The sequence below is a fragment of the Gavialis gangeticus genome, unplaced genomic scaffold (genome assembly GCF_001723915.1).
Source record: "Gavialis gangeticus isolate Ggan-Ray unplaced genomic scaffold, GavGan_comp1, whole genome shotgun sequence".
NCBI classification, from domain to species: Eukaryota; Metazoa; Chordata; order Crocodylia; family Gavialidae; genus Gavialis; species Gavialis gangeticus.
Genome location: NW_017729028.1, coordinates 18,452,912 through 18,472,053, shown reverse-complemented (window position 1 = coordinate 18,472,053; position 19,142 = coordinate 18,452,912). Strand labels below are relative to the sequence as shown.

Here is a 19,142-nt window from a genome sequence, read left to right as displayed (position 1 = left end):
CAAATTTATAAATTTCCATGTCTAGAATCTATTGGGATGGGGGGGGGAGGGGAGGGGACAGGTGTTAAATTCAAAGTTTTATAGATTCATAGATTGTAAGGCTGGAAGGGACCTTGGAAGATCACCAGGTCCAGCCCCCTGCACCAAACAGAAAAGATAACTGGGGGTCAGGTGACCCCAGCAGGGTGACTGTCTAGTCTCCTCTTGAAGATTTCCAGGGTAGGGGATTGCATCACCTCCAGAGGGAGCTTATTCCAGTCTGGACACCCAGACTGTAAAGAAGTTTTTCCTAACATTGAGCGTGAATCGATCTTCCAGGAGCTTGTGGCTGTTACTCCTGGTTTTCCCCTCCGGTGCTGTGTTAAACAGTTACTTGCCAAGCCCTTGCTATACACCCCTAGAGTAGTGGTAAGCTGCTACCAGGTCCCCTCTCAGCCTTCTTTTCCTCAGGCAGATGAGTTCCAGATCCCTCAGCCTTTCCTCATACGGCTTGCCTTTTAAGACTCCAGTCATACAGGTGGCTCTTTGGACTCTCTCAAGCTTGTCCATATCCTTGTTAAAGTGTGGTGCCCAGCTGTGGTCTCAAGTTGTTTTGAATTTAGGTAAATACAGGGTGAATTTGGATAAGAACAGGGAAATGTCTGAACTTCTACCCCTCTCCCCCCCCCCCTTTTTTTTTTAAGCTTGACTCACATGAGCATTAGGCACATCTGTTTACTTAGGAATTCGGAGCACCTTGTATCTTCTAAGGGTAGAAAGAGAGGTTGTTAGCCATATTAGTGTGAGGTCAGGCAGAAAGAAGAGTAGAGCTGTACTTTATAGACTAACCAAATCAGAGATGCGTAAACTTTCATGACCCACAGCTCAATTCCTCAGATGTTAAAATTTAAGTGAGCTGCTCATGAACCTCAGGCAGCAGACCAAGCAGATCAGCAACATCCAGACCTGGTACGCTACCATTTTATTACTAAGTTATCATCTGATAAAGTGAGCTATGGTTCACAAAAGCATATGTCTGATTTTGTTAGTCTATAAGTTGCACCTCTACTCTGCTTTCTTCTTAGTGTAGGTGCTGACTTGATCAGCAGGAGTGTCAATGCCCATATTTTGCATAATTTGCACAGGAAGAGACTCTAACTCTAACTCAGTGATGATGAAAGCACTTGTTTGGGAATGTAGCGCACTAGGTTCCAGTCCCTATGTCCAGGAAATGACCACCCAGACATACCTTCCCCCTCCCTTTCTTTCCTCTCTCTCCCCTTCCATCTGAGGTTCTGTTTTTGTTTTTTTACTGAGGAAGTGTAGCAACTTTAGACACAAATTAAACAAAGTTCTTAAATTCAGGTTTTCTTTCCTTTCTTTCTTTTTTAAGCTGTAGCCCTCTAACCTTGTGTTCTTATTTTCAGAAGTAGTTGGGAGTTTTGGGTCTCGCAAGATAACATGCTAATGGGTAATGTTCTATATTGCTAGTCCATGTTGTGGTAACTTTCCACAAGCATAATTAAAGCATTGTGTTTTTCAGAGCAGCCATGTGGCTCGTAAAGTAATGCAGAGTAACGGACCTCCAAAAAATTGTCGAGAAGCTTTCACTGCTGAAGGTGATCAGGTGTTTGAGAGACGATATTACTCCTCTGACAACACTAGACCCAGGTTCCTAAGTAAAGATGTAGATGTTGAAATAAGGTAATGTTGTATATCTGGGGAATTTAATCCTTAGCCCACAGGCCAGATAAGGCCCACAGTGCTGTCATCAAGCCTGCAGGGCTCCTTATGGGTCTGGAAATTTGGTGACAGGAGCAGTGGTATGGTTTCCCAGCTGCTGAATTTCTGGACCTGTGGGGAGCCCCAGGCCTTGCATGATGGATGGAGGTGGCATGCATGAGGGTGGTGCTGGGCCCCAGGGTCCCAATCCCAGTGCACAAGATGTGGGAGGGGGCGATGTGTGACCCCCTGAGACCCAATCTTAACATATTGGGGGCAAGAGGGAGTGATCTAATCCTAGTGTGTAGGGGCAGGAGGAGGTAGAGGTTGGCTCCAAGGCCCGATCTGGCTCATGGATTAGCCCCATGCCACTCATCTGGCCTATGAGGCCAAAAAGTTGAGCACCATTGTCATATCTTGTAAGGAAATAGTACGTTCTTTCAAAGTTGTGATAGAATTTGGGAATCAAGAAATGTAACAATTGGTATCAAAGAATACTGATACAAGTTGTTAAGATGTAAGGGCTTTATCCAAATGCTTCTGTAGCAGTGCAAGTTTAACTGAACCCTTTTTTATTCAGGGTTAAAGTTAAGGGAGGTTCCATCCATACCCCAGTTCAGGGTATTTCCAGCACCCTGAAACTGCATGGCACATGCAGCCCAGCTGGGATGCACACCTGTATTTTTTGGACCTTAGGTAGCTACCCCATGCCTACTCCCACATTGAGATCAGACATGGGGCAGGTCTGGGTTTAGGACCTGGGTTTGCCCCCTGCCCAGTCATAATGGCATGGCCTTCCCCCCACACCTGGCATGATTGCAGCCTTGCCTTTTGTCCCACATACAGGGTCCAGGGCGAAGGTACAAACATGCCAGTGGTGAGAGCCTGTGGCACTTCTTAATGCCCTGCCCTGTATCTTGCATGCAGACTGCAGGGTAATGCTGCAAACTGTGCTTGGCCAGTGTGTGGGGGGCCTAGGGCAGGCTGTTTCCCCCTGATGCTGACAATCAGCTGATTGCTAACATTAGGCTAGGGTAGCACTTGCCACATATTCGTTGCAAGGCACCATACAAAACAGCCACAAAACTGTTCTGCATTTTATGTGGAACACCTTTGTAATTTGTCATTTTATGGTTCCATTAATTCACTGAGCATGTGTCACATTGCAATTTAGGGTGCAGTTAACTGTAATTGGTGTGATATGATTTTTATACCATGTGGTCCAGAGTAGAAATTTACAGGGGGAGAATATACTTGGAGAAATCTGGCTATTTGTAGCCTTACAGAAAGAGAAAAATCTCAATTGAAAGCTTTCTAAACACTCTGAAAACTCAAGTGCTACTTAACTTTAGCTTGAAAGTAGTTTAGTTTCTGTTCCAGATTGGTACTGCACTAAATGTTCTTTGATTAAGCATTGCAGCTGTTTGGTTAAATGGAAGCTTTTAGCATATTTTTATTGCCAATTTTGCAGTCATGGATTTTTGTAATCACATCTGGATTATTTTGATTATTTTTCAACGTGGCGCATTTAAAAAAATTCACTTTGTTGTTTGAGTGAATTAAAAAATAATTACAAAAACTATGATGAAGCACAATTGGCATCAATACGATACAATTTTTGTTTTCTTAAAAATAATTATTAACTACTGACATTTAAAATAGTTTGTGTTTTAATAACGTCTTACCGTAGAGGTTTTGGATTAGTTTTTATATTCCTCTAATCTTGGTTGATTAAAATAGACCCAGTGAGTCACACTTTTGTTTATTGGGAGTTTTTAAATTTCATCTTCAGGCATTAATTACAACCATAATACATTTTTTTTTTTTTTTCCTTTTGCATAATCTGTGACCTGGAGAACTGTGCACAATATGTTTGTTTTAAAACAAAGTTGCCTTTGGAACTCAGAGAAGATGAGAATATTGATCTGAAGCTTTCTTAAAAGAAATACAAACTTTTATTTAAAAAAAAAAAAAGTCACCAGCTGATTCTTTGTTAGAACTGGTCACCTAGTGGTAGAATGTTGTGTCACTTCATCAGTCATTACAGCCTCTTGCTACACTAGAATTCCTGTTTTGTTGAGTCCCTTTTTAATGTGATTGCAAACAAAGTAAACTTGTTTCTTTATTTATGTAAGTCTTCTGGAAAATGAAGTTGAAAATAAGAAGGCACAGTTGTTAACATCACAACAGCATTTACGTTCGACTGAAAATGAGATCAGACAAAATGAAGATTATCTTAATCAATATCGTCAACACCAAAAAGAACTGCAGGTAGAAATACAGATGTAATAGATATTGCTAAATTAAAGCACTTCTCTAACCAGTACTACTTACCTTTCTGCATTTAGACTCTCACAGCATACTGATTTTTAACATATATATTTATTAAAATTTCTTGAGTATGGAACCTAGTTCCTTTGTGATTAGTGTCCTTGCTTAATAGAGGACTGAATTCTAGAAGACCTCCATTAGGATACTCTCATTACGGTTTTACGCTGCTCTGGTGGTGTGGAAACTGGGGAGAGAGGCTTAAAGCCCAGGGGTCAAGAGTTTGAGGCCTTAGTAGAAGAGCTCATGGCTCAGCCCTGTCAAGATTAAAAAGGAATCTGCAAATTCTGATAAATACCTTGTAACACAAGAAAAGAAAGGGTTATGGTTTTGTGATTGCTTACTTTAGTAAACTTAGTAATTCTTGTCAGTCTAACTTTTGCTCTCCTTGGAAGATAAATGTAGGAAATTTATGTGTTATTTTCTATCATGTGTTTTCCCAATGTCAAGGTTAATTTTTTCCTCCATTTCTTTGCGTCAATCCTCATTTATATGCTTTTCAGAAATCTTACTTTTTTTTTCCTGCTTATGCTTAGCACTTATATTTTTGGCTGGTTATATATTAATATTTCCTCATTGTCATCATTCTTAGTTATTGATTAATCAAGCTGCATGCTTTTATTTTAATCTTTTCATAAATCTCTAGTCTTTTAATCATTTTTTCTGGTTGACTATATTACTTACAAAATTTATCCTGCCCCCTACAATTGGATTAGCCAGCATTTGTAGTTGTAGTAGCCAGCATTGTACACATTCTGTATTCAGCACTGGTGAGGCCACATCTGGAGTCCAGTTTTGGGCCCCTCACTACAGAAAGGATGTGGACAAATAGGAGAGAGTCCAGCAGAGGGTGACAAAATGGTGAGGGGCTAAGACGCATGACATATGAGGAGAGGCTGAGGGAACTGGGCTTATTTAGTTTGCAAAGCAGAAGATTGCAGGGGGAATTTGACAGTAGCCTTTTACTACCTGAAGGGTGGTTCTAAAGAGGATGAAGCTGGGCTGTTCTCAGTGGTGGCAGATGACAGAACAAGGAACAGTGGTCGCAAGTTGCAGCAAGAGAAGTTTAGGTTAGATATTAGGAAAATCTTTCTCACCAGGAGGGTAGTAAAGCCCTGGAATAGGTTACCCAGAGAGGTTGTGAACTCTCCATCCTTGGAGGTTTTTAAGACTCAGCTAGACAAAGCCTTGGCTGGGATGATCTAGTTTGGGAATGGTCCTGCTTTGAGATGACCTCCTGGGGTCCTTTCCAACCCTAATTTTCTATGATTCAGGTGTACAGTTATTTACTATCGTGATATGTAGAATGTGCACCTCTCTCTAGCTGTCCTGTGTTAGTAAATGGACTGACATAAAGCTGTTACACAAAAATATTTTTTTTTGAAGAAGTTTTACATTCCCCATTATTTGGGGAAAAAATGAGTGGAACTACATTTAGTAAAATGGATATTACTTTCAGAACTAAGTTTCCATTGCAAAGGAATGGATTTGCTACGTGAGCAATTTTTGTTGTTAGTTCTTTCTTTGGGGCCTGTGAACTATTGAATCAATTGTTTTGGTAGGGCTTTTTGTTATCAAATTATTTCTCCCCCCCCCCCCCATATATTTTTTTTCAGACCAAACTAAGAAGAATAAGCATAGAAATAACGGATCTCGAGAATGTAGAAGAACACCAATCAGTGGACATCTCTACACTAGTAAGACATTTGCCACATTCTTTATAACATGGATATGGAATTCTGTATTTTTGATGATGTTAATGAGTTTGTAACAGGCAAGCAAGTACTATGGTGAACATGAGCCAGAATACAGAACTGAAATTGCAAATTGTCTTGAAGTCTTTGGTCACCGACAGATGTGAAAAAAACCAAACAAACAAAAAATCCAGCACATGCCCAGAAGAGGATTTGCACTGGTTGGACCCAGCTTGCCTAACATGTTTATAGATTGGGCACTTCAGCAGGTCTTTTTGTCTCTCTTATCTAAAGCTGAGTCAATCGGTTATTAGATAAAAGCACCAAAAAGCCCCCCCTGAAGTGCCCAATCTATACAGATGTAGAAAAGCTGGGTCCGTCCAGTGCAAATCCTCTTCTGGGCACATGCTGTGCTTGGTGGAGGGGCCCACCGAGCTTAAAATAAAGCGCCTTTTTTCCCCCATGTCTGTAAGTAGCCTTTAGCTTTAAAGCAGGGGTGTCAAACATAAGGCCCAAGGTCTGGGTCTGGCACGTGGAAGTTGGTCTGGCCTGTGGGGCTCTTTGCAATGGCTGCCAGTAGCCTAGGATTTTAGCAGTTGCCACTCAACTCTGCCATTGCAGCTGTGGGAGCTGCAGCATCAACCACAGTCACCTAGCTGTGAAATACTGGAGAGTGAAATACTGCTGCAGAAATTAGTGGCTTCTGTTGCTGATGGTGACTGAAATTGCCAGCATATACCCCTTGGGTGCTGGCTGTGCTGATACTATAGCTCCAGCAGCCCACGCGCTGGTGAGCTGAATATAGTGGCAGTGTTAACACCTTGGTTCTGGTGTCAACAAGCAGCACCAGCAGCTGCAGTTATAAGCCCCATGGCAGAGGCATAGCAAACTCATTGAACACAGGGAAGGGCACAGGGAGGTGCTTCTGGTGACTGCTGTACAAGACTACAGGGGGGCGGGGTGTGTAGATGGGGGAAAGGAAGACCACAGCTGCCACTGCTGTAACAACAGCATTTGGTCTGCTCAGCCCTGTGCAGGGCTGTCTGTGAGCTGACCCTAGTATCCCATTTGCTCCCTCTCCCCTCATTCCCATGCATACATATTGGGTTCAGAACTGTGCTTGCTCTGACTAAGGCTTCCTGGGGGAGGAGAGTGCCATTCTGCCTGTCTCCTGCCTCTCACATGCGTTGCTTGATAATTGTTAACTTTGTGACTATTGATGTCAATTCTGAATGATGTCAAGTCTAATACCAAACCTTGTGGAACCCTGAACAGCTGTACCCCTTCACCATTGATGAGAATGTTTGGGGATCCATCAGTTAACCGGTTCTTAATCCATGTAGTATGTTGTATGCATATGTAATACTAATTTTAATCAGATTGTTTTACTGTACTAAGTCAAAATCTTAATATAGTTCCTCTCTTCAGTTACCTGAATGAATTTAGGTTTGTTAATTAAACAAGACATAAGAAATTGGTATGAATTCCAAATTTCTATTCTTTACCAGTTGAATTCCATGTCAGCTTTTCCATTTTGTCTGGGATTAATTTCAAACTAACTACTTGGGTCATTGTGTTTGGCTTTGTAGAATCTTGATTTGTTAGCATTCTTCCAGTCCTGCAGTTAGGACAGAACAAAACTATGCATTGCTACAGGGTGGTAACCAACTATCTAAGCAGCAGCTTTTTAGAAAAGGATCTGTAGGTTACAGTGGACAATAAGATCAAAATGAGCCAACAGTGAAGAAGGCTTATGGCATGCTGGAGTGCATTAGTAGGAGTGTGGCCAGTAGATCAAGGGAGGTGATTTATTTTCCTCTGTTGTGCATTGGTGAGGCCACATCTGGAGTACTGTGTCCAGTTTTGGGACCCCCACTACATAAAGTAGGTTGTGGCACATGACTTCTTAGGAGAGGCTGAGAGAATTGGACTGACTTAGTTTGGAGAAAAGAAGACTGAGGTGGGATTTAATAGCAACCTTCATCTATCTGTAGGGGCATTCCAAAGAGGATAGAGCTGGTCTGTTCTCAGTGGTGGCAGATGACAGAACAAGGAGCAATGGTCTCAAATTGCAGCAAGGGAAGTTAGGTTAGATAAAAGCTTTCTCACCAGAAGGGTAGTAGAACACTGGAACAGGTTACCCAGGGAGGTTGTAGACTCTCCATCCTTGGAGGTTTTTAAGACCCAGCTAGACAAAGCCTTGGCTGAGATGCTTTAGTTCAGGCTGGTCCTGCTTTGAGCAGGGGGTTGGACTAGATGACCTCCTGAGGTCCCATTCAACCCTAATTTTCTGTGATTCTGTGGTTCTACTTTATTCAGGTTTTGGGCCCCGTGTCAAGAAGCATGATTGGAAAGGGTCCAGAGCACAGCAAGCAAAATGCTTATGGGTCTGGGAGGCGAGACTTATGAGGAAAGTCTAAATTTACTCAGGTTGTTTAGTTTAGAGAAGAGAAGACAGAGATTTGGTAAGTCTCCAAATACTTGAAGAAGAAAAATAGAGTGGATGGAGATGTGTTTTTTTTCTCTACAGCTGTAGGGGACAGTATTAGAAACAATGGCCTCAAGCTACAGCAAAGGAAATTTTGGATTTGAGAGTAGGAGGAACTTTTGGAGTCTGAGGGTGGTCAGCCAGTGAAATAGGCTACCTGTTGTGGAATCTCCATCCTTGGAAATTTTGAAGAGCATGTTAGACAGACATGTGGCTGCTGTGGTTTAGTTGAGGACGACCCTGCCTTAAGGGGACTGGGAGTAGACTAGATGACCTTATGAGGGTCCCTTTCAGCCCTACTTTCTTATGACTGCTAGTTGGACTCTCCTGTCTTTGCTGAAATTAATACCAGTTGGGTCATTATGAGTCGTCCCATCAGCTTTTTCAGTCCAATGATTAATTCAGTATATTCAAGTACAAAATAAAATTACCTTACATTATGTATATATTTTTGTGTTGAGAAATCACAATTTTGAAAACCTGTGTTTTTTTTTATAGTACTGGATAAGTACTGCATGAGCCCTTCAGCATATCACCCAGAATAAGTCCTTCACAAATACTCTTTCTTTTCATGCATTGTAGACAGGTATTTCTGCAGTAACACCTGTTTTCTGGTTTGATTCAGTGGTCTGTAAGAGATTCCTGTCAATATCCACTGGTGGGCTTTGTTCATTTTTATGTTGGTCTGTGCTCTATTTCTATTAGACTATTTTTTTAATATTACATGTAACCTTGCATCCAGAAAAAGTGACTGTCAAATGAAAATCTGATGCAATGGCAAATGCGAGTGGTTTTCCCTTCTTGATTTTTTTTTTTTTAAACAAACTTAATTTGTATAATAACAGGTAGATGAAGCTCAAGAAAACAAGAATAAGATGGAAACTGTTAAAGAAGATATGCAAAAACAGAGGGTGATAATGGAGGAACTGAAAAATAATCTACGAGCAGCTGAACATAAACTTGAAGAAATTAAAGACAAAATACATCAAGTAGAAGAAATAGCTGGTCCTGTTAAGGTAAAAGTGATTTTAAAAAATGTGGTTTTGCTGTAACATTTGTCTTATCTATGCAAAAGCATTTCAACAGCCCCATTTAGAGGTTGCCAAAACAAAGGTAAAGATGTCCAGAACATTTAACAAACCAATAGGGTTCTCAGCCAGGATGCCATGGTTACAGTGGCCCTGTGAAACTATCCCATGCACCTCTGTTTCCAAGAGGTACCTGAGAGGCAAACTTTGAAGCAGCTGCAGCAGAAACAGGCTCTACTACATGCATTAGGTTTCTGTTAAATCTATTGACTGCAGCTAGCTGCAGCCAGTCAGCACCAACAGAAGACTCAGCCATGTTCCCTTGATAGAGGCCTTATTTGATAAACCTAATGTAGGCAGGAGTGCAGCAGGGAGCTCTATGGACAATAACACCAGAAGCAGCCAATGCAGACCGTGAGCAGCCAGGGATGGGCAGGTCTAAGCTACGTCCCTTCCTGCTGCAGCATTGGTTGCTAGACCTGCAGATTGATACAGCAGCCTCACAGGGATCTCTGTGAAGCTGCTGCCAGCAATACACTGTCCAGCCTGACCTGTTTATTTTGTACATAGTCTGCTTAGCATTGGGTTAGGGCAGTGGTTCTCAACTGGAGGACCACAGGGATGTGGTCAGCTGACTTCACAAAACATTTCTGTGGGGCCAGGCAGTGTTGTGCTGAGATGTCAGACTGTTCCATATGTACTTCCTCCTGAAGAGAAAGCAGAATAACTTCCTTAGTGAGATGCTGCAAATGGGCTAATGACTTGAATGACAGAGTTAATTAATCCAGACTCAGCAGTATACTAATTTGGCTGCACTACCATTAGTATGTCCAGGCCCAGCTGGGAGGAGAGGGAGCAGCAGGAAACTGCAAAATAGAGAATGTCTATGTGCTCTTCATGGGTAAGGAAAGGGAGAGCCCTGTGTGTGCGGAGGAGCAACGGTTATGCCACAGAAGGTCCTAGTTAATGCAAGGGAAGGAAACCATGCATATCACTGCAGGTGCACTGTAGTTTTTTTTTAATGCCTAAACCAAGAAAAGTTCTGAAGAGGTGTCTTAAATCTAAAAAAAGGTTGAGAACCATTACCATAGGGGATTGCTCGAGGTGTCTGAGCTAGATCCTGCGTGCACGTCAGCCAGGTCATCAGGTGCATGCTCGTAAGATAGTTATTCTCAGCCTTTCTGATCCTGTAGTCCACCTAACGTAACTGAAAAATGATGTGTGTAATAACTAGAAATAATCTAGTTAGAACCAGAACTAGTGTAGTTTGCCCTGATGTTAGTTCAAAACAGTCCCAAACACAGTTACCCAAATAGATCTGCAAGTCCTGCCAACCTGTGCTGGAGGTAGTGTAGCCAAATTGGTGTACTGCTGTATCTGAATTAATTTGCTTGGTCATTCAAATCACTAGCTCACTTGCAGCATTTCACTAAGAAAGCTATTCTGCTTTCTGTTCAGGAGGTAATCCATGTGGAGTAACCTGACATCTTAGCACACAACACTGCCCGGCCCCACAAAAATATTCTGGGAAGTCCAGTTGACCACACCCCTATGGACCTCCAGTTGAGAACCACAGCCCTCACACAACTGCAGGCAGACTATATGTGAATAAACAATAGCCTTTGATTTCTTCAAGAAAATATGCCCAGTTGGAATGCTTAATATAGCTATTTAAAAATATGATATATACTTCTTTGCTAACTTACATTTGCATTCTAAACCTTTTATGGTCTTATAAACAAAAATCAACTTTCTGTACTAAATATATGACACATCTGAATTGGGATGTTTGTTTTACAGTTCTATTGATGTATTTTTATGTGGCTAGTAATTAGTGAAGATGATGAGTGAGCAGTTGGTTGTCAATAAGCTGTAAAGGCAAGAGAGCACCTCAAATTCCACACTAAGTAGTGTATAATCTGCAAAATTACGTTAAATGGAGAGGGTTAACAAGAAATTATATTGGTTTTTCAAGGCTATAAATCGTTGCTGTAAACCTCAGAGAGACTTGAAGCTTAGGAGAATGGGCAATATAATGCTAGAACATATAGTAGTGGCAAATAGAAAGTAATGCACAATGAAAGTAATAACTGGAATTACATGTACAACATTATGTTCTGCAACATCTCAGGAGAGACTCAAAAACGTTCAGTAAGCAGGGACAGTTCAAAAGATAAATGTTAGGATGTGCAAATTATGTGATGGAAAATAATGCTGAAAATAAGATGCCACTATATAAATATTTGGCATACCCCATGTAAAATGTATTTTGAGTGCTGATCTCTCTACATTCACGAAAGATGTAGTAGATATAGAACTTATGTGGATAGGTCAAGATATGTAGAAGAATAGGTGCTTCTGTATAAGGAAATATCAAAGATCAACTGTATGGAGAGAAGAACCCTGAAGAGGAAAATTGCAGAAAGAGATGAAATACTGAATTATTTTGAGAACATAAATTGTGTGCTGCCATTTACTTTTTTTCATAATTTAAATACAAGGTTTTGTTCAGTGAAACTCAGAAGAACATGTTTCATACAACACAGCTATCCAGTGGTTCTGCTGTATATCAGGGTCAAGAACACCTTTTTTTCTCACACACAATAGTCTCCCTTCCCCCCTGCCCAAGTAAGAAGTGTACTTTGTTTAGGGAAAGCAAAACAAAGAAGAAAAGACTTCTATAATTACAGCTGCATAGAGCATGAACAGAGCCTAATCTTCAGCTTGCTCACCCCCCGCCTTTCCTGATCAGACAAAAGCTGTAACTCCAGCTCCATGTGAAGACTGATCTCCATGGGTGGATCTGTAATTTTGAAAAGAGCTAAAAACAGTATATAGGGCTGTGAAATAGGAGAGGAGGGAGCAACAGTAGTTAGTAGACAGCAGATTTTCCAGAAGAAAGGTTAGCTTGATTTAATGGAGCATTAAGACGGTTAAAAAGGAGAGACAGTTACGTTGGACTGACTAAGAAAGGGTCATGCGTCCATTCTGTAGCCCAACTAAAAATTAATAGGCATGAAGGAGAAACTTCTTTTCTGGCAAGTTGTGTCGTAATTGTTTAGTAATGGGTGTTTTTCTCCTTCTGAAATACCTAATAGTGATGACTGTTAGCAATAAGTTGCCAGACTGTGTGGATTATTACTCTTACCTTGTATGTTGCCCTGTTCCTCATATATTACAGTTGGAAAGCTGAAGCCCCTGGCAGATGTACAAGTAAACACATGATGAGGTCTGATACAGGATCTCCACAATTGCACTTTTTTCCACGCATGCATGGCAAGAGACATGATTGTGGAATCCAGCCTTGGATCCCATCATGTCTTATTGCCAGTTCAGGGATCATGATTCCCCCTGCACCGGCAGGTAGCAAGCTCCCGTAGTTGGATGCCGCATCAGCTGATCTGAGCTCCCAGCTGCTGGGGCGCACCATGCACTCCTGTGTCTAGGAGCCCCCAGCTGATCCAGGGTCCTAGGTTACATCATGTTTGGAAAGCTGTAACTTTGTTCCCCAGCCATACATTGATAAGCTGTTATGAATTGCATGTGGTCTTTAGATAAGCAGCATTATGTTTTAATCAAGGGAAAAATGTGAGTTACCATCTTACTATACTTGTACTGCCAGAATTGAGCATATGCTCTTCCATCAGTTACTGCCACTACCACTAGGTTGTGAGGGAGTGGCATTTACTAAATGCGAAAACTCAAGGATCTTTTGGGTGGATCAGTAAGGACTCAACTTACTTCCCCATACTAAGTCATTAAACACAACGCAAGTATTAAAAAAACCCACTAAAATCATTTTACATTTGACATTTTAATGTCTTCCAAACAGGATGAATTAAACCAAGTTGATTCAGAAATGGAAAAATGTAAACGCCACTTGCAACACTATGAAGAAAAACAGAAACAACATTTGGCATCCATAAACACCCAAAAAGAACTTCTGGCTTCTAAAGAAAAAAAATTGAAGGTATTACAGTTTTTGATGTAATGGTTGGTGGAGTATTGAAGATGGATATTTAAGCCCCATTTATTAGTTAGATACTCTTTTCCTCCCTCTTCAAAGTGGATGGACAGTGCAGTCTTAGCTGTCTGCTACCTAGCCACTACTATGGCAACTAAAAATGATATACCCCGAGTAGAGAAAAATGTATTTAGCTGTGTTAGCCCTAAACCAGGAAGAAGGCAGGATAGGGTGGCATCTGTAAGATAAACTCATTCAGGAAGGCATAAGCTTTCATAGTCTTAAAGATATCAACCTGTGCTGCCTTTTATCTGAAAGTGACTTGAAATGGCCTTTTTTCTCTTTGACTTGTCCTAGTGCCGTTATAACTTAGGAAAGAGACATTAGAGTTGTCATAGATTAGTTTTCTGAAAACATCAGCTAGTGTGCACTGGTGACAAAAAAGCCAATAAAGTGTTGGGTACCATTTAAGAAGGGAATTGGAAGCAAAACAGAAAAAAAAATCACCATGTCACTCTACCAATCTGTGGTGCTTCTGCATCTTGAATGCTATGCACAGTTCTGGTATTTGTATTTCAAAAAGTATGTAGTAGAATGACATATGGTTTAGAGAGGAGCAGCCAAGATGGTCAGGGATATGGAGCAGTTGCCAGACCAGGAAATACTAAGAAGTTAGGACTTCAATATGGCAACAAGAAGACTGAGGGGGGGAAGATGATAGAGGTCTTGAAGGGTGCAGATTAAATCAATAGTGAACTGTTTCTCATCAAGTCTCAGAATACTTGAACCTGGGGACATCTACTGAAATTAGCAAGAGACAGGTGTAAAACTAACAGGAAAAAGGTCCTTTTCTGTTTACACAGGGCTTAGTTAAGTTGTGGAACTCATTACCACAGGAGGCTGTAGTAGAGGCAGGTAATATAGCTGGGTTCAAAAAGACGGATTCATGGATGATGGATCCATTAATAGCCATTAAACAGAATAGTCATGGATGTGTTCTGTGGCATCTCTAAACAAGTGACGGTGCCAGAGATGTCCCAACCTAAGCTTCTGTGCCTAGCCTGAGGCCAAATAGTGTGGTTAAGTGTTTTTTTTGTTTTGTTTTGTTTAGGATGTAGTTGAATCACTAGAAATGCTTACTTTTTTGCTTCTTTGCCTTACCAGAGATGTTTTAATAGAGAGATTCAAGACTGGGGATAAAAGCAAAATGCTGTTCAGGTTACCTAAGAGAGTGTGTAGCAAATAACAAGAACTAGGCCTGTGCGAAGCGGCTAGTATTCGCTTAAGATTTGGATTCGGCTGATTCAGGGGGCAGCAATTCAATTCGGTAATTTGAATCACTGTCCTGAATCGATTTGGCTGCTGCCAAATCTCCACATCAAACAGGCCCCATCTCCTGCCTGCTCTCCCAGCCCTGTCAATGACTGTCCTGCCTGGCCTCAGCCTCCTGGGTCCTTTGAAAAAAAAAAAAAAAAAAAAAAAGCCTTGCGCTCACCACCTGCTGCCAGGTGGGGGGGCAATTCCTTCTGCCCCACACTGAGTGGGGGGCTCTGCCACGAGCCCCCAGAAGCACCGAGAGCTGCTGCAGCAGCTGATGAGTGCAGGGCTTGGTGTTTTTTTGTTGTTTTTCATGAACTGGGAGCTGGGGCAGGCGGGGCCTGCCATGGAAGGGGTGGGAGAGCAGGCAGGGGTCGGGGGGGCACTCAGAGGGACTAGGGGAGCAGGCAGAAGACGGGGCCTGGCAGGGCCCCCCCCACGTGGTCTTCCCCTCCCTCCTCTACTCCCCCACCCCCTACTTACTGGCATGGAGTCCAGATCCAGCACCGTGCAGTGGTGAGCAGGGACTGCCCGAATCTCTGAAGTTCTCCAATCTTTTCTGACTTGGTCTCCTGATTTGATTTGGATTTGGAGATTTGGCTGCTGAATTGGGACGAATCTCCTCTGAGTTAAATCAGCACTCATAGCTTTACACAGGACTAATGAGAACCATTTGCAAGTTTTGCTCAAGTGGCTGCAACTTAAAAGAGCAAGCAACTTCTGGAGTCAGTCCATCAAGAAGCTCCACTGAGCAGGCAAAGCTCATGGGTTTGGAGTTTTCTTGCGTAGCAGCCAGAGGTTTTGGAATTGCAAACCTCCATGGAGACTGGTTAGGTGTTAGACAACTGAATTTAGAAATTTTAAGTTCTGAGCAGCCAAGAAAAAGTGAGTAAAACAGTAACGGCTAAATGCAAAGAAAAAAAGAGGTGGAATGAGAGGAGAACTTGGTTGCCTAAAAGGCACTGTAGCAAAATGTAAATACCCTAAGTACAGGTGAGCGATCCACAAAATTCTGCCTAACTGATTAAAGTTCTGCTACTGTACAAGCCAAGATATGTTGTGATGTTAGGTGCTCATCTGCTCGTACTGTCTTTGTCATGCCTGAGAGTGTTTCCAGTCAACTCCACCATGGGGCGGGGGGATCCATCTTTATAGAATCATATCATTGTTAGAGCACTTGCTAAGGAAGCAGGAAACCTAAGTTATAAGCAGTCTTCAGTCTTAGTTATGCTCCACTGCTTTGCAGACTATCCTAACCACCAAGGCATAGGTATGTCTAGATCAGATGAGGATAGTCTCCATACCTGCCCACTGGTCCTAACTTCAACAGGAGAAAGGAGTACAAAATACTTCTAAGTCCAGAGAGAGGGAAAGTAACAAGGTGCATGACTGCTGCCCAGTGATGTGTAGAAGGAGAGAATTTTGGACTATGGTCTCTGGTTGACTTTTTTTTTTTTCTAATGAGTAATGCAAAATGTATGTGTCCTGGGTTCTGGTCTCTGGGTTAGGGAAGTCCCACTCAGGAGAATGCTGTCATGACTGTTACAGGTGTTCTGCTCTTTCTTTCTGATATGTCTGTATCTCTCTTGGCATCTCTTTTGAAATGGTGACAGAAACCAAAAGCCCCTCATAATGAGTTTTACATTGACATGCAAAAACAGCAATCCTTGTTTCAAAGGTCTTGTTTTTCATTGTTGCTGTTTACAGTACACACTATTCACCATTGAGAGTCGGATAAAAATATAATAAATATTTTATAGCTTTTTAAAAAATGTCTTTAGGAAAAGATTGCACAGGCCATGCAAATCTACCCTGAGAGGATAGAAGTCGACAGAACCGTTAAGAGTCTTGACACAGAAATGAATCGCTTAAGGCAAAAGATAAATTCAGAAGCAGATCGTCATGGAAACAGAGACGAAATAATAAAGTAAGCAATGATGGCAATTTAATATCTACATCTTTTGAAGGAGAGGAGTAGGACTGTTACTTTTGGGGGTCAGCATATTAATGTATGTGTGCATTTACATTTTTTTTATAAATATCCTGGTAAGCGAGGATGGATATCTTAAAACATGTAGTTCTAAGAGTCTTAATTTATTTCTCTCCTGTGTATTATTACCTTTTCACCACCCAGAAGTTTATGCTAGCTTCTTCATAGAACCCAAATTAGGATCCTGTCCCAATCAATTTTATAATAGCTGTTAGTGGATACATAACAAAAAAGAAGAGTTAAGGTGGTCCTCCAGGGTCTGTGCTGGCTGTAGGACACTAGCCACCTTTATTTGAAGAGTGTTCATCCAAGGTAAGGTCCAACTAGTGTCAGATGTGCCTGTTCATCTGCTTTTTGATGACGGTTCTGTTTTTAGAGATGAAGGATTTGTTGAATATAAGGCCAAAAGGACTGGTTTGAAAAGATGTATGCTCTAGTTCAGGGGTGTCAAACATACTGCAGTCTGGGTTCATCTCGCAGAACTGTTCCATCTGGCCTGTCAGTAGTCTGGCAGGCTATCAGAAATTGTGGGGGAAAGGAATTGTGTGTGGCCTCCTGCAGAACTTGGGGCCTCTGGGCCCTGATGGACATAGCTATTGACACCAGGAGGCAAGCAAGGGCTGTGCAGAGACCACCGCTTGACCCAGTGGCCCTGCAGATCTGGTCCAGGAGGAATCCCTGTGGTCTACATCCAGCCCAAAGGTGAAGTTGACACCCCTGTATCTACTTCAAACAGGAATCAATTTGAGGAAGCCTTATAACCTGTGCTATATAAAGAGTCAAGCTAGATGTTGACAATGGTTTCTTATGGCTACATGTATGTCATCCAGTCTATTTTTTGCATGTACAGGCCATAAAACATCACCCAGTAATTTTTGTATCAAGTCCAATAACTTGTGGTTGAATGAGAATTATTGTTTTTAAAAAGGGGGGACAAATGAATCTTGATTTTAAAGATTGCAAAAAGTGGGGGGTCTGTGTTGTACTCTGTAGCAATTTTAAATATGTCATTCCATGCTCACAGATTTATATATAGAAAATAGGCATTTTTTGTTGTTAACTTTTCTTCTCCTAAAAGAGAATCCGTTAGGCTGAATTTTTTCCCTTCCTGGAAAATATGTCAAAAAGCTAGCAGTGTTGGAAGGTGCTAAGCTTCTCTTTGGGAAGCTGCATACCAAAACTCACCCGGTAAGTTGCTGTTGGGTGATGTTGGACATAGTCAGTTCGCTTTAGGGCATACTTGTCCTGAAGCAAAAATACCAGTTGTATTTTAGCCAGATACCACCCAGCAATTATATATAATTTTTCCTAACCCCTTCAACTTGTCCATTTCCCAACAGGTGGTAAGACCTTTGGCACAATATATATTTGGTCTAATAAAAAAATATTACATTTACCCAAAGAATCTTGTCTACCAATAGAGACCTTTACTTACTAAAGTTCCATCATTCCTTCCTGATCCCTTGACAACACTTGGCCTGTGCACAGCAGGTAGGGGCCCAAAGCTAAGACACCACTAAATAGGACAGCCACAGCACACAACTTAACCTGTCAAGACACAACAGAAACTTTGCGTAAGTCTTACATAGTCCTGAGGATAGAATCGGCAGCCAGGTATTCAGAAGTTTTTTTCGGGGATTTTTGAGTCTTAGCTAGTGAGGGCAGTCCCACAAGTTTCATCTTTGCCTGGGCTTTGAGTAATTTGCACCCCTCTTTCTCCTTATTGACCTTAACAAAAGCGTGTCTCTCTCCCCTCTCATGTCTTCCATGACTTGCACATCTCAGGATGTTTTCCTGGTTTTGTAGTACCTCCAGGTTCCACAGGGTTTAACAAAGTGCCTGCTGCTTACTTTGGCAGACAAGGTTCTTTGGGTAGATGTGTGATTATCTTTTATTAGACCAACTAAATAGTTGTAAAAATTGTTCTTTGCAAGCTTTTGAGCACAAACGCCCTTCTTCAGGCATAGGGAGAGTCTGCTGTTTTGTGTTCTCCTGGATGGAATAAAAGCCAATATGCAAAATGCAGGTCTGTGAAAATGCAGATGCATGGCAGTGAGGATTGGGAGACAATAAGTAAGAGACAGGTAGTTTCAGGGAACGTTGGCCTGGTGATGCAATGTAGCTGGTAAAATGTAGAGAGGTTACCTGGATGGCAGGCAGGTTATAATGTGCCTTAAATCCAGTGCCTGTATTTAGGCCATGATTTCTTGTATTCAGGAGATTTATGAAATGAAGTTTGTGGGCTCGTCTATGAAAAGTGTTTCATAGTAGCTAGGGTCACAAGGGACCTCAACAGATCATCTAGCCTGACCTCCTGCCACAGGCAGGAATGAATGCTGGGTTCAGAAGACCCCAGATGCATGATCATCTAACCTCTTTGAATTTGCCCAAGGTAGAGGCGAGGACCACTTCCCTAGGAAGTTGGTTCCAGATTCTGGCCACCTTAACTGTAAAATATTGCCTAAACCTATTCTCCATCAGCTTATTACCATTGTTCCTCGTCACCCCAGGTGGTGCTGGGGAGAATAGGGCTCTTCCTATTTGCTGCTGATCTCCCCTGATGAGTTTGTAGACAGCCACCAGGTCCCTCCTCAGCCTCCTCTTGCTGAGGCTGAATAGGTTCAGGTCCCTC

The 19,142-nt window shown here is 41.8% G+C and overlaps 1 protein-coding gene across 3 annotated transcripts in view; it reads left to right on the top strand.

Annotated features, from left to right (window-relative positions):
* The window catches only part of SMC6 (structural maintenance of chromosomes 6), a 217,853-nt gene that overhangs the window by 34,654 nt on the left and 164,057 nt on the right, over window positions 1–19,142 (top strand). For all 3 annotated transcript variants that reach the window (XM_019520781.1, XM_019520780.1, XM_019520782.1), the window contains 6 exons: window positions 1,523–1,683; window positions 3,837–3,972; window positions 5,646–5,726; window positions 9,057–9,227; window positions 13,072–13,209; window positions 16,302–16,447. In XM_019520781.1, coding sequence (XP_019376326.1) covers window positions 1,523–1,683; window positions 3,837–3,972; window positions 5,646–5,726; window positions 9,057–9,227; window positions 13,072–13,209; window positions 16,302–16,447 — 833 coding nt within the window. The remainder of the gene's footprint in view (window positions 1–1,522; window positions 1,684–3,836; window positions 3,973–5,645; window positions 5,727–9,056; window positions 9,228–13,071; window positions 13,210–16,301; window positions 16,448–19,142) is intronic.